General features: G+C 41.0%; 1 protein-coding gene across 1 annotated transcript; it reads right to left on the bottom strand.

Annotated features, from left to right (window-relative positions):
• Positions 1 to 11603: 11603 nt before the first annotated feature.
• On the bottom strand, positions 11604 to 14941 carry TCHHL1 (trichohyalin like 1). Its single transcript, XM_047083569.1, has 2 exons — positions 14804 to 14941; positions 11604 to 14129 (listed from the first exon to the last, which is right to left on the bottom strand). The coding sequence occupies exons 1-2, from the start codon at positions 14939 to 14941 to the stop codon at positions 11604 to 11606; spliced, it is 2664 nt and encodes an 887-aa protein (XP_046939525.1).
• Between the last annotated feature and the right edge of the window lie 469 nt (positions 14942 to 15410).

The following is a 15410-nucleotide window of genomic DNA, read 5'->3' as shown; positions in this document are numbered from 1 at the left end:
AGTAGGGATAGAAGGATCATACCTCAAGATTATAAAAGCCATATATGAACGACCCAACGCTAATACCATCCTCAATGGAGAAAAAATGAGAGCTTTCCCCCTAAGGTGAGGAACAAGACAGGGATGTCCACTCTCACCACTGTTATTCAACATAGCATTTGAAGTCTTAGCCTCTGCAATCAGACAACACAAAGAAATAAAAGGCATCCAAATCAGCCAGGAGGAGGTCAAACTTTTACTCTTCGCAGATGACACGATACTCTATATGGAAAACCCAAAAGATGCCACCAAAAACTGCTAGAACTGATTCATGAATTCAGCAAAGTTGCAGGATATAAAATCAATGTACAGAAATTGGTTGCATTCCTATACACCAACAATGAAGCGACAGAAAGAGAAATCAAGGAATTGATCCTATTTACAGTTGCACCAAAAACCATAAAATACCTAGGAATAAATCTAACCAAAGAGGTGAAAAATCTATACACTGAAAACTATAGAAAGCTTATGAAAGAAATTGAAGAAGACACAAAAAAATGGAAAAAGATTCCATGCTCCTGGATAGGAAGAAAAAATATTGTTAAAACGTTGATACTACCCAAAGCAATCTACATATTCAATGCAATCCCTATCAAAGTAACACCAGCATTCTTCACAGAGCTAGAACAAACAATCCTAAAATTTGTATGGAACCAGAAAAGACCCTGAATAGCCAAAGCAATCTTGAAAAAGAAAACCAAAGCAAGAGGCATCACAATCCCAGACTTCAAGCTATACTACAAAGCTGTAATCATCAAGGCAGTATGGTACTGGCACAAGAACAGACATTCAGATCAATGGAACAGAATAGAGAACCCAGAAATGGACCCACAAATGTATGGCCAACTAATCTTTGACAAAGCAGGAAAGAATATCCAATGGAATAAAGACAGTCTCTTCAGCAAGTGGTGCTGAGAAAACTGGACAGCGACATGCAGAAGAATGAACCTGGACCACTTTCTTACACCATACACAAAAATAAACTCAAAATGGATGAAAGACCTCAATGTAAGACAGGAAGCCATTAAAATCCTCAGGAGAAAGCAGGCAAAAGCTCTTTGATCTTGGCCACAGCAACTTCTTACTCAATACGTCTCCGGAGGCAAGGGAAACAAAAGCAAAAATGAACTACTGGGACCTCATCAAAATAAAATGTTTCTGCACAGTGAAGGAAATAATCAGCAAAACTAAAATGCAACTGATAGAATAGGAGAAGATATTTGCAAATGACATATCAGATAAAGGGTTAGTATCCAAAATCTATAAAGAACTTATCAAACTCAACACCCAAAAGACAAATAATCCAGTGAAGAAATGGGCAAAAGACATGAAGAGACACTTTTCCAAAGACATCCAGATGGCCAATCAACACATGAAAAAATGCTCCACATCACTCATCATCAGGGAAATACAAATCAAAATCACAATGAGATACCACCTTACACCTGTCAGAATGGCTAACATTAACAACTCAGGCAACAAAACAGATGTTGGTGAGGATAAGGAGAAAGAGGATCTCTTTTGCATTGTTGGTGGCAATGCGAGCTGGTGCATCCAGTCTGGAAAACAGTATGGAGGTTCCTCAAAAAACTAAAAATAGAACTGCCCTACGACCCAGCAATTGCGCTACTAGGCATGTATCCACGGGATACAGGTGTGCTGTTTCAAAGGGACACATGCACCCCCATGTTTATAGCAGCACTATCAACAATAGCCAAAGTATGAAAAGAGCCCAAATGTCCATCGGTGGATGAATGGATAAAGAAGAGGTGGTATATATATATACAATGGAGTATTACTCAGCAATCAAAAAGAATGAAATCCTGCCATTTGCAGCTACGTGGATGGAACCGGAAGGTATTATTGTAAGTGAAATTAGTCAGAGAAAGACAAAAATCATATGACTTCACTCATATAAGGACTTTAAGAGAAAAAACAGATGAACATAAGGGAAGGGAAGCAAAAATAATATAAAAACAGGGAGGGGGACAAAACAGAAGAGACTCATAAATATGGAGAACAAACTGAGGGTTGCTGGAGGGGTTGTGGGAGGGGGGATGGGCTAAATGGGTAAAGGGCATTAAGGAATCTAGTCCTGAAATCATTGTTTCACTATATGCTAACTAATTTGGATGTAAATTTTAAAAAAATAAAAAATAAAATTAAACAAATAAATTAGTACTCCCTGTTTTTTGTTTTCATAGCGCTTAGTGCAGTTTGTAATTATGCATTTTTTTTGTTAATTTTTTAAATGACTCTCTTCCTCCATCAGACTCTATATTCTATGAGGTCAAGAATTATGTCCGTTTTGTTCACTATATACCCTGTAAACATAGTTTAGTAGATGGTCAGTTGTTGAATTAAGCAAAGATGAGCAAAGTGCCTCCCATGGATTTGGTGCTACTCTAGGTCCACTGGGAAATAGTAAGTACATATGTATTGAATACTTACTAATGCCAAGCAGTTTGCTGGGCACTTTTATGTATATTATCTTGATTTTTTTTTTTTGCATTATAATCTAATACTACTTTCTTTTTCAATATATGAAATTTGTTGTCAAATTGGTTTCCATACAACACCCAGTGCTCATCCCAAAAGGTGCCCTCCTCAATACCCATCACCCACCCTCCCCTCCCTCCCACCCCCCATCAACCCTCAGTTTGTTCTCAGTTTTTAAGAGTCTCTTATGCTTTGGCTCTCTCCCACTCTAACCTCTTTTTTTTTTTCCTTCCCCTCCCCCATGGGTTTCTGTTAAGTTTCTCAGGATCCACATAAGAGTGAAAACATATGGTATCTGTCTTTCTCTGTATGGCTTATTTCACTTAGCATCACACTCTCCAGTTCCATCCATGTTGCTACAAAGGGCCATATTTCGTTCTTTCTCATTGCCATGTAGTACTCCATTGTGTATATAAACCACAATTTCTTTATCCATTCATCCGTTGATGGACATTTAGGCTCTTTCCATAATTTGGCTATTGTTGAGAGTGCTGCTATAAACATTGGGGTACAAGTGCCCCTATGCATCAGTACTCCTGTATCCCTTGGGTAAATTCCTAGCAGTGCTATTGCTGGGTCATAGGGTAGGTCTATTTTTAATTTTCTGAGGAACCTCCACACTGTTTTCCAGAGTGGCTGCACCAATTTGCATTCCCACCAACAGTGCAAGAGGGTTCCCGTTTCTCCACATCCTCTCCAGCATCTATAGTCTCCTGATTTGTTCATTTTGGCCACTCTTACTGGCATGAGGTGATATCTGAGTGTGGTTTTGATTTGTATTTCCCTGATAAGGAGCAACGTTGAGCATCTTTTCATGTGCCTGTTGGCCATCCGGATGTCTTCTTTAGAGAAGTGTCTATTCATGTTTTCTGCTCTTGATTATTTTTTAAAACAAACTTTCTTATTGAAGTATAATATGCAAATCATAAGTGCACACTTGATGAATTATCATGAAGTGACCACTCTCATGTACCACCACCCAAATCAAGAAACAGAACATTAACTAGTGCCCCAGAAGTCCCTCTCTTGCCCTTACTCTGTCATCCTCCTCCTCACCATTATCCCGATGTAAATGCAGTCACTTGGTATGAATTCTTTTGTGTCTGGCTTTATTTTCCTCAACATCGTACTTATCAAGTTCTTTTATGCTGTTTTTTTGTGTCGCTATAATTTTTTTGAGATATAATTGACATATAATATTTTAGTTTCAAGTGTACAACATACTAATTCAATACCTGTATATGCTGTGAAAAGATTACCACAGTAAGTCTAGTTAATATGCATCATCACACATAGTTAACAATTCTTTTTCCCCGTGATGAGACCTTTTTTCTTTTTTTTAAATTTGTTTATAAACAAATAAATAAATAAATATTTAGAGAGAGAGAGAGAGAGAGAGTGAGAGCAGGGAAGGGGCAGAGAGAAAGGGAGAGAGAGAATCCCAAGCAGGCTCTGCATCATCCATGCAGAGCCGGACATAGACCTCAAACTCATGAACTGTGAGATCTTGACCTGAGCCAAAGTCAAAAGTTGGATGCTCACCCAACTGAGTCATGCAGGCACCCCCGTGATGAGAACTTTTAAGATCTACTCCCTTAGCAACTTTCAAATATACAATACAGTGTTGGTAACCACAGTCACCATGCTGTACATTACTGATTGTAATTCTTTCAGTCTCCTTGCTGTATCCTTTAAATGTGGTCCTTTATATGAATATGGAACAAATTATTGCCTCACTCTCAGTTGATGGACATTTAGGTTATCTTTTCTTTGGGGCTGTTACAAGCAGTACTGCTATGAATATTTTTGAACATGTCTTTTGGTGCATTTCTGTTGGGTTATATACCTGGGGTGGAATTACTTGGTGACTCAAGTAATTATAGTTATCTCAATGACTAGTGTATCAACTTATGCTCCTGCTACCAGGGTGAGAGTTCTAGTTGTTCTACCTCTTTGCATACACTTGATATTATCACTTTTTAATTTCAGACATTTGGTAGATATAAATTGTTCTCAGTGTGGCTTAACTGGCTCTTACCTGATATCCGATAAGGTTGAGTGCCTTTTCATTGGCTCTTTTTGATATACTGTTTTCTGAAGTGCCTGTTCATGTCTTTTACTTTTGTTTGTTTGTTTTTTTACTTGTTTAGAAAGTTGTCTTTTTCTCATTGACTTATAAGCATTCTTTGTATATTCTGTATTCTGGATATTAGCTCTGGATTTTTTAAAAAATTCTTTACGGGGCGCCTGGGTGGCGCAGTCGGTTAAGCGTCCGACTTCAGCCAGGTCACGATCTCGCGGTCCGTGAGTTCGAGCCCCGCGTCGGGCTCTGGGCTGATGGCTCAGAGCCTGGAGCCTGTTTCCGACTCTGTGTCTCCCTCTCTCTCTGCCCCTCCCCCGTTCATGCTCTGTCTCTCTCTGTCCCAAAAATAAATAAAACGTTGAAAAAAAAAATTAAAAAAAAAAAATTCTTTACAATAGCCCTGTGAATTATTAAAATGACAGGTACTGAGGTCAGAGGGGTTAAGTCACTTGCTGAGAGACATGTTGGGTATTAGAATATAAGAATTATTCTTTCTCTCTAGTGACTTATAATCTATTTAGTTGGGGAAATAACACTCAGAGAAAAATTAGTGAGTAATATTAGTCAGTAAGTATTAAAGTATTAGTGTGGGTGGTATAGGCTATGAATGACATAGTAATTAAAGGATCAGTGTGAGCTTCCTGGTAGAGGTAGGATTTAGTCTAGTACATCAAGGACTGGTATAATTGAGGAAGTAGAGGAAATGAAAACACATTTCAGGGAAGGTGAACCACAGAAGCAGAGGCAGGCATGGAAATGGTTGAAATAATGTGACTAACACCTTGCTTTTGGATAGTTCTTTGCAGGACTTTACAGTTGTCTTATGCAGGACTACATCCTTCATGAGGGCAGGGATCATGCCTGTTCCATTGACCAGGGCATGTTCAGTGCCCACCATAGTGCCCAGCACATAGTACGTTGTTCAATAAATATGTATAAATGAAATGAAAGAATGCATTCAATCCCAACAATGTTCCTTTGAATTTAGTAAAATAGGATTTAAATGATCAAGGTGAAGATTTAAATTAGATGACCAATCTGATGTCCTCAGCAGGATTTCTAAAGAAACTAGTGATAAATTATAATTGGAGGGAAAGATTATAGAGTCTGATCAGTTTAGACTTGATGTGGCACAGAGGAAAGTGTGAGGCATCACTGACAGGTCTTGAACAGAGAGAGAGGAGATGAAAACAATGTTTTGCAAAATTCATGAGTGATTAAATGAGGGATGGACTGGGAGCAGGGGGCCCAGCAAAGAGGCTGTTGCAGTGATTATCTGGATTTATTTACTTATTCAACAAACACTTATTTTTTAAGTTTATTTATTTGAGAGACAGAGCAAGCAAACACATGAACTGGGGGTGGTGGAAGCAGAGAGAGAGGAGAGAGAGAATCCCAAGCAGTCTCTGTGCTGTTGTTAGCACGAGCCTGATGATGTGGGGCTGATCTCATGAGCTGTGAGACCATGACCCGGGCCGAAATCAAGAGTTGGGCACTTAACGTGATTGAGCCACCCAGCGCCCCTTAACAGTTGTTGAAGTCATACTACACATTTGGTGCTAAACTCCATGCTAATGAAGGATAGCAAGATGTGTAAATCGTGAACCTTGCCATCAAGGAGCTTATAGTCTGAGAGGAGAGCTAAGAGAAGTTCACCCATGACTGTGAGTCATAGAAGGAAACCTGAAAAAGAGGCACAAGTAAAGACTATGGAGTCATAAGAAGACAGCGTCCGTTTGGCTGGGCGTCAGGAAAGGTTCAAGTAGTCTTCTCTAGCAGCACTTCTACCTGCCTCTGCCTTCCTGCGCCCTTGTCCCTCTCTATCATGCTACCTTGCTTTATTGTCTGGGATTATCTTGTTTATTTATGGTTGTCCTTATCTGCTGTTTGTCTCTCCCCTCCATCAGTAGAATGTAAGCTCCAAGGTAGAGAGTACCTACTTGTCATTTATGTATTTCAAATTCTTCACCCAGTATTTGGTACTAACATAAATCTTTTTTTTTTTTTTTTTTTTTGGTTAACGTCTATTTATTTTTGAGACAGAGAGAGACAGAGCATGAACGGGGGAGGGTCAGAGAGAGGGAGACACAGAATCTGAAACAGGCTCCAGACTCTGAGCTGTCAGCACAGAGCCCCACGCAGGGCTCAAACTCACGGACCTCGAGATCATGACCTGAGCCGAAGTTGGCGGTTTAACCGACTGAGCCACCCAGGCGCCCCTAACATAAATCTTTTAGTAACAATTTTGGAATGAATGAATGAAGTGACATTGAAGTTGGATCCCATGGGATGGGCAGGATTTGGGCATTCAGTAAAAGGGGAGGGAGAGACATTATTTTAGGTGGAGGGTATTTGAAGTCCCAAAGGGAGCAGAGAATGGAAGATGGATCTGGAAAATTGGTTTAAGGACTACTATGGAAATATTGTAGTGGATTAGATATGGAGAATAAGAGAAATAAGGTAAATGATGATTCCAAAGTTTGTGCCTTTGAAGCCTGATAGAATGGGGATGGAGAGGACAGAATGAGGGAAATTGAGAAGACAAGCCAGTTTAATGGGGAGTGGTTGGCAGTCTCAGGGGTCATATCTTGTGAGCAATTGCATAAACTGGATTGAATTGCACAGTCAAATCTGAACAAGGTGAGTTGAAACACCACTGTGGAAGAGACACTAGTAACTGGGCCAGGGAGAGGTTCTCAGAGAGAGAAAGTCCAGAAAAAAAAAACCCTTGGAAATAACCCATAGTCTTGTGAATTGGTTGAGAAGAACCCACAGGAGGTGGGGAAGGACTGGGGAATTGAGAGGCAGTTATCAGCCACACGAGGTCTGAAAACATGGAGGTTAGAGGTTGCTAGGCTTGTCAGATGGAGGGCAATGCCCTCTTCAGAGGAATAATTTTTATTGGATGATGGAACAAAGCATTGCTTTGTATTAAGGATAGAACAGAGGGCAGAGAGAGGGAGAGAAAAATTGAATGGTTGCTAGAATGTGAAGAGAATGTTTAAAAAACTATTATTTATTTTTCAATTTTTTTCTTATAAAATAAATCAGATATACTCAACACAGAAAATATAGAAATTTAGAAAGAAGGGGAAAAAGTCACTTGTAATTCTATCACCAAGAGATGAACATTGTAGATACTTAGGTATATTTTCTCTTCATCATATATATTGTCGATATCCTGCTGTAAGCACAGATGGTATCATGCTTTTCCACATAACGGATTTTCCATATGATGCAGATGCTTCATAAATGCACATTTTAGAGAGTATATATAAACATCAGGGGTGCCTGGGTGGCTCAGTCAGTTAAGTGTCTGCCTTCAGCTCAGGTCATGATCTTGCGTTCTGTGAGTTCGAGCCCCACGTTGGGTTCTGTGCTGACAGCTCAGAGCCTGGAGCCTGCTTCAGATTCTGTGTCTCCCTCTCTCTCTGCCCCTCACCCACTCACACTCTGTTTCTCAAAAATGAATAAATGTTATAAAAGGCATTTTTTTAACACCAAAGGGATATTTTTTTTCACATCAAAGGGATATTTGATGCTATTTATAAGCTATTAAAAATTTGGTTTTATGTACTTTTTATTACAAAAATAACGATGTTGTGAACATCTTGAAGAACATTTTTTTCTGTTTTACATTATTTCTTGAGACTAGATTTAAAGGTTATAATTAGTTATTAAAATAGCATTTATTTTTGGGATTGCAAATGTATTGCGTTTTCATTACAGAAAATTTGGAAAATGAAGAAAATCTTAAATCAGGAAATAAATGTCATTACAGTTGCCCTACTTAGAGATAACTACTATTAAGATTTTGGTCTCATAGTCTGCCTATTTATTTATTTGTTAATCTTTTTTTTTTTTTTAATTTTTTTTTTTCAACGTTTATTTATTTTTGGGACAGAGAGAGACAGAGCATGAACGGGGGAGGGGCAGAGAGAGAGGGAGACACAGAATCGGAAACAGGCTCCAGGCTCCGAGCCATCAGCCCAGAGCCTGACGCGGGGCTCGAACTCACGGACCGCGAGATCGTGACCTGGCTGAAGTCGGACGCTTAACCGACTGCGCCACCCAGGCGCCCCATATTTATTTGTTAATCTTTAAGAGAATCATACTCCATATACAATTTTATAATCCTTCAAAGCTTAGTATTTTATGAATCATTTCTCAATTAAAGAAAATCTTACCTCATAATTTCTAATGCTGCCACTGGGCAGCATGTGCTTTGTTTTCTTGTTGCTCCCGTAACCAATGTTGGGCATCAAGATCTGGCCCTTGAATCTTCTGCACACCCTATTGTCAATGCCTCTAGGTTTCCGCCAGTTGCGCTTTTTGGCATTCCACAGTATCCAGTAACCATAATTTAGTTAACCATTCCTATAATGATGGACATTTAGGTTATTTCTGTTTTTTCTGTCTGTAACACACTATGACTAATACCTTTGTAGATGAATTTTTATACACATCCCTGATTATTTCCTTATAATGCCATCTGAGAAATATTTAATAATATTTTTGTGCATATTATTTTTTTAACATTTATTCATTTTTTGAGAGTGAGAGAGACAGAGCATGAGCAGAGGAGGGGCAGAGAGAGAGAGAGAGAGAGAGAGACAGAATCAGAAGCAGGCTCCAGGCTCTAAGCTGTCAGCACAGAACCCAACATGGGGCTCGAACTCACAGACTGCAAGATCATGACCTGAGCTGAAGTCAGATGCTGAACCAACTGAGCCACCCAGGAGCCCCTATTTGTGCATATTATTGAATTGCCATCTTGAAAGTTTTACTCATTTATACATCTACCATTTGTATTTCAAAGCTCCTGTTTCTCTAATCACTGTGTGGTTATTAAAAAGAAACAAATAACGTTTAATAACTTGACAAGTGAAAAAACTACTTAAAATTTTTTTTCTAATATTTATTTATTTTTGAGAGAGAGAGAGAGATCAGGGAAGGGGCAGAGAGGGAGGGAGACATAGAATCTGAAGCAGGCTCCAGGCTCTGAGCTGTCAGCACAGAGCCTGATGTGGGGCTCGAATTCACGAACCATGAGATCATGACCTTAGCTGAAGTCAGACGCTTAACTGACTGAGCCACCCAGGTGCCTCTTGAAAAAACTATTTTTAATTTGCATTTCCTTAAAGTCTAGTGAGGATTTCATGCATTCATTGGCCATATGTATAGCTTCTTTTGCAAATCTATTATTTATACCCTTTGCCATTTTTGTGGTTCCTGATACATATTGCCTGTTGCTTGTGAAAAAGGCTGGTTAGTTTAAGCTCTAGTATATATCTTTCTTTTTTGTGAGTTGGCTTATGTCTCTTGGTCATTAGAGTGCATATATATTTTTTTAGATAAGGATATTCATGGGGTGCCTGGGTGGCTCAGTCAGTTGAGCGTCCGACTTCGGCTCAGGTCATGATCTCGCGGTCTGTGAGTTCGAGCCCCGTGTCGTGCTGACAGCTCAGAGCCTGGAGCCTGCTTCAGATTCTGTGTCTCCCTCTCTCTCTGCCCCTCCCCTGCTCATGCTCTGTCTCTCTCTCTCTGTCAAAAGTAAATAAACATTAAAAAAATTTTTAGATAGGGATATTCATTCATGTTCAAAGGTAGAGTGAAGAGAGCTGAAGATGTTGGAGGCGGAAGAAATATAGGAGAATTTTAAATTATGGAAGAGGTGTGAGATGAAGTGGAAGAAACTCAAAAGCAGGATGCAATGGGAGATGGGGCATTTTGGATTCAGGAAACATAATATGATATCTATTTTATTCCTTTCCTGGGCCTCATCCTCTGAGACATCATCCTTTAATTACAGTCTTTTCTAATGTTTTTTTTTTTAATTTATTCTTGAGAGAGAGAGAGAGAGAGACAGAGGGAGGGGCAGAGTGAGAGAAGGACACAGAATCTGAAGCAGGCTCCAGGCTCTGAGCTGTCAGCCCAGAAGCCCATGTGGGGATCAAACTCACAAACCGTGAGATCATGACCTGAGCCGAAGTGGGACACCCAACCGACTGAGACACTCAGGCGCCCCAATTACAGTCTTTTAAAATAATCTAAGATTGTTTTTGTTTCTGATCAGTGTCTTCAGGGCTAGATGGCGAATAAAGGGGGAAAAAAAAGAATGAACAAAAGATATTGATTATAAGGTCATTTATTTGCTAATTTTGATACAATGCTGTCAGCAAACCATATGGGTAAACATTTTATAGACTTAGTGGATCATAGGTTCTAAGAGCTTCTTATGGAATCAGGCATATGTTAGATTTGTATACTCTCTCTCCTTGATAATTATTCTGATTGCTTATTTGAGCCAGACACTCTGAAAACTCTGTGTAAGGAGTGGGATTTAATAGAAGTTTGCTGAATCAATGAATGAATGAATCTATGGCATAGATTTAGTTGCACTCAGACATTAGCAAAGAGTCACGAATCTACTCTGATTGGGTGCTAGAAAAATTATTTTAAGTTATGGCAATATCTGAGATTATCTTGAAGGATACAGTTTTAGGATAAACTTGAAATCTGTTAGGAAATATGAAGCAGAATAATCTGCATCTATGAATTAGTGATATTTTATGATTATAAGGTGGTATTGAGGAGTCTCGTACTCACTGTTGTCACATTATAAAAAGCCAATGAATCAACTGAGGAAATCATCATCTGTTAAAAATATGAAAGGAATTTTTCTATTTTTAGTGACAGGTAAATTGCGATAAATTGTGTCACGAGAAAATCCATTTTGTTACTTGGAAGTAGCATCATATGGTAGCATGTTTGGTGTGATATTTCTTTGGTGGCAGCTCCCACTGCTGAATACTTTCTTATTTGCATTTGTGGAAACCCAGGAAGGGAATTTAAAAGATTATTATTAATCTGCATCTGCATGTGTGTATGTGAACACTAGGGTGGTTGGGAGGGAAGAAGCCTGGGACATGTTAAGATGCATGAAGTTCCTTGGAACTTCACCTGCAATCGTGATAACGATTCATTGCTTTTTGGTGCTTGCCTCCCTTTGCAGTACTGGGTTCTGTCCCTGAAGGTGGTCCTGCTTATCTTCTGAGGCCTGGGGGGCTAATGTTTGCTGTGCATGGGCAGGATCTGTACCAGGCAGATGTTCCCTGGTGGAATGTAATGCTTGGCTGTCATCGAAGGAGATAGGATGATCTGGGTTTGATGCTCTGGTTGATCGAGCTTGATTTTGCTGCTCTGCTTGGGTCATGTCCATTTGCTGCAGTATCTTTTCTTGCAGGTACTGGTACAGAGGACTAGCATAGACTGCACCCCTCGCCACAAAACGGGGCTCTTTGTCCATCTGTGTCTTCTCTTCAAGGCCTGACTGGGGGACTGAAGCATCATATCCTTTCTTGGCTGGATTTTGTTGGTCATTGGCTTCTCCTGCCAACTCTTGGGGGATTTCATCCTCCTTCAATGTTGTAGGTTCCTCTCTTTCAAGTAGTGTCTTGGGAGAGGCTGAATTGTCCTCATCCAGGCTTTTTACTTGAGCCTCCTGGGTCTCTGGTGCTCCACCTTCCTTTCCTTTTGTACTTGGGCTCTGGGCCTTTAGCGTTTTACTGCTGTCTTCCTTTGCAGGGAGTTGCCTTATGGAAAGCTGGTCAGTGAAGCCTACATCCAGGGTACCTGGGATTTCTGTCTCCAGCGACTTTCTGTTTTCACCACTTGCTGTGGACTCCTGTGCCTCTGGATGTCCATCAGGGTGCACAGCTGGACCTGGGCCCTTGGTCCCTGAGCCCTGACTCTTGTGATCTTCTCTGGCAGCCCATTCTGGTTCCTCGGGGAGCCGCTTATCCTCTCCCACTGCCGGCACCATGACCTCCTGAGTTCTTTCCTCACCCAGTGCTACTTGTTTCTCAGGGTCTGGGTTATTATTGTGACTTCTTTCCACAGGCTCTCTGAGAGGGTCTATTTGACTCTGGGCATCCTCTTTCACAGGCAAGTCAGTAGTCTCTGAGCTGCTGTCACCATCCTCTGGAGCCAGGCTATTGGGAGTTTCGGGAGAACTGTCATTATTCTGTGTGAGTGTGGGCTCAGGATCCTTTCCCTGGTAACCATCGTCCTCCTTGACTGGTTTGTCATGAGTCTTGGTGACCCTCTTATTTTCTTCTCCAGACTGGTTCTTGAGTGGTTCCAATTCTTGTGTTCTTTCTCTTGCTCCTGGTGTCCCTTCTGCTACAGTGGCATTTTTTATGTCCTTAAGTGCTTCTGCTATGCATTTCTCAGCATGTCTTGCCTCTTCTGGAGTGACTCTTCCTTCAATCTCAGGATGGTTTTGATTTCCTCTTTGTGAGCTTAACCCTTTGATCTTAGAACCTTCTAACCTTCCTTTTGATGACACCTGGAGTTCCTGATACTTTCCATCCTGTGGTTGGTCTTCCAGAGTTGGTAGCTGAATTTTTCTCTCATTTTCTTTTTCCCCTGCTGTTCCATGGGCTTTGGAGCCTCTCCTCTCTTTCCTTACAGCTCTAACATCAGGTGTTTCTGAAACATTTATGCTATCACCTTGGTCAGGCAGGTCCTTTGGTTCATGTTCTTTTTCTTGAGCTGGTGGCTCTTGGGTCTCAGATGTTCTGCCATCATCCCTGGGTTCAACTGTATTCTTTGTCTCAGGTGGTGTCCTACCAGCATCCTCTCCTGGTTCTTGGTTCTCAGATGTTCTATCATCATCCTCAGGCTCAACTGGTTTCTCTGTCTGCAAGGATTTCTGGTCAGTTTCTTGTTCTGGCAGGTCAGTGTGCTCTGAACTGGGATCATCTTTTCCTGGCAGTGATAGTTCTTGTGTTTTAGAATGTTCCTTAATACCCTTTTCTGCTGCAACTTCCTGATCTTTGGCAGGCCTCTGTGTTTTTTCTGGTAGATCACTTTGGGTTCTCAGGTTCCCTTCCTGTTCTCCAAATTGATCTCTTGTCTTAGTGCTACTTTGCTTCCTGATTGGTTTATCTCCCTCCCTGGGACTGTCCTTATCCTGTCCCTTCCCCTTGGTGGGACCGCCGATCTGTTCTGATTCTGCTCTTGACTTGTTGCTTTCAAGTTGAGCCCCACTGTCTCCTGTAGCTGGTGTACCTTGGGCTGTTTTCTGGCTCCGTTGATCTTTCTCCAGGTGTTGGTTCTTAGAGTCATTGTGCTCAGATGCTTCTACTAGCAGCTTGTAAGTCTTGGTGTTTCCCTGTGGGTCAACTCCATTGTGTCCCCTTTCCTTAGGGCTGAGCTGAGCTGATAATGCCATTTCTGAAGGAGGTGCCACCCTGTCTTGAGTTGCTGCAGTTTGCTCTGTCCACTGGTCAGTGCCACTGGTGACCTGAAGATCCATACCGCTTGGCTTCTTCTCTGGTTCAGACACTTGTCTGAGTTCTGATTTTAGTAACGATTGTATATCAAGGTAACAGAGGTTCAACGAGTTGAAGATTGCAAGAACAAATTCATCAAAACTGATGGTGCCATTGCTGTGGATATCCAGAAGGTTCAAGTTTCTCTCCACAGCAAGAATGGCATGTGGCTGCATGAAAACACAATGAGGAATCAGCCTATTTATATGTGGTCAAGTGCCCTGAGCATCTACATAGCTCCCAAGAATCCACCCCCCCCCCTTTTTTAAACTTCTTCTTTAAGAACTAGTGAAATTTCCCAAAACAGTAAGAACTTGTTGATTCTGGATTCCATTTTTCATTAGAGAGCTATGCTAAGAAAGAGCTTTTTTTTTTTTTTTAATGTTTATTCATTTTGGTGGGAGGAGGGGCACAGAGAGGGGAACAGAGGATCTGAAGTGGGCTCTGAGCTGGCAGCAGAGAGCCTGATGCAGAGCCAAACTCATGCAACTGTGAGATTATGACCTGAGCTGAGGTCAGGAGCTTAACTGCCTGAGCCACTCAGGCACCCTAAGAAGGAGCTTTTACATCACTGTGAGTTGCATGTATAATGGTTTGTGACACCTCTCAGAACCTACTCTCCTGAAGCATAGTCCCAGAGGAAAGCCTCATTTTTCTCTGTAAGATTGATTAAGCAATTACACAGAATAGGGAGTTAAGACTGGAAAAAGTTATTCAAAATCAGTGAGTACCGAGAGCTGATAGCCAAATGTAAAACAAGCAGGGATTACTTAAGCCCATCTTGCATAGATTATGGAGACAGAGTAAGTGGGGGAGAATTTCCACAGCTCTGTGAACACCTCACCTGAAGAACGTCCCCAAACTCGCCCTGGATGAGCCGTTTCAGCTCTGTGCAGGTCAGTGTTGCCTCATCACCAGCCTCCCGGGCATACTTGTGGAATGTCTCAATTACACAGAGGACATCTCTCAGGAGCCGAGACATCTTTCCCAACTCAGGAGACTGTGAGAAAGAACAAACAAAGCTCATTTCCTAGGATGGGTCTTTCAGGAATGAGATGCCGAGGTTGTTCTCTTTCCTGTCTCTCCCTCTGCTCTACTGGTATCATCTGCTCTATTCTGTATCTCAAGATACAGTATCTAAACTTCAGTGATTTAGTTTTGTACTGGATAATGTAGTGAGATCAGATCTGACACAAGTAGGTATTAGAAGTGACACTTCACCCCACATTGTGGAGGACAGCGACACTCATGTGTTCAGAGAAAGTTTTATTGCAAAAGGAAGTGGAAAAAGAACACAAACGTAAGTACTGAAATGCACAAATGAAGCCAACAGAGTGGGACCAATCCTTCCAGCCTTATCTGAGAGTGTCCACCTGTTTTTTTCCTACCTTGGTTCAGTCTAACTCCTCTGCTTAGGAAAGCATAACTTTATTTGTTTTTATTTTTATTTT

Source organism: Lynx rufus, unplaced genomic scaffold, assembly GCF_022079265.1.
Source record: "Lynx rufus isolate CCGP_SWC_20201006 ecotype Redwood Valley unplaced genomic scaffold, mLynRuf1.p SCAF_2, whole genome shotgun sequence".
Lineage (NCBI taxonomy): Eukaryota > Metazoa > Chordata > Mammalia > Carnivora > Felidae > Lynx > Lynx rufus.
Note: the sequence above shows the minus strand (reverse complement) of the source record. Positions and strands in the feature narration are given on the sequence as shown.

Bases quoted from the DNA above. Each gene is read 5' to 3' on its own strand.
- TCHHL1 (XM_047083569.1), bottom strand. From the start codon at position 14,941: ATGTCTCGGCTCCTGAGAGATGTCCTCTGTGTAATTGAGACATTCCAC. The intron at 14,130-14,803 runs GTGAGGTGTTCA...GTTTTCATGCAG, and splicing joins AGTTTGGGGACGTTCTTCAG to CCACATGCCATTCTTGCTGT.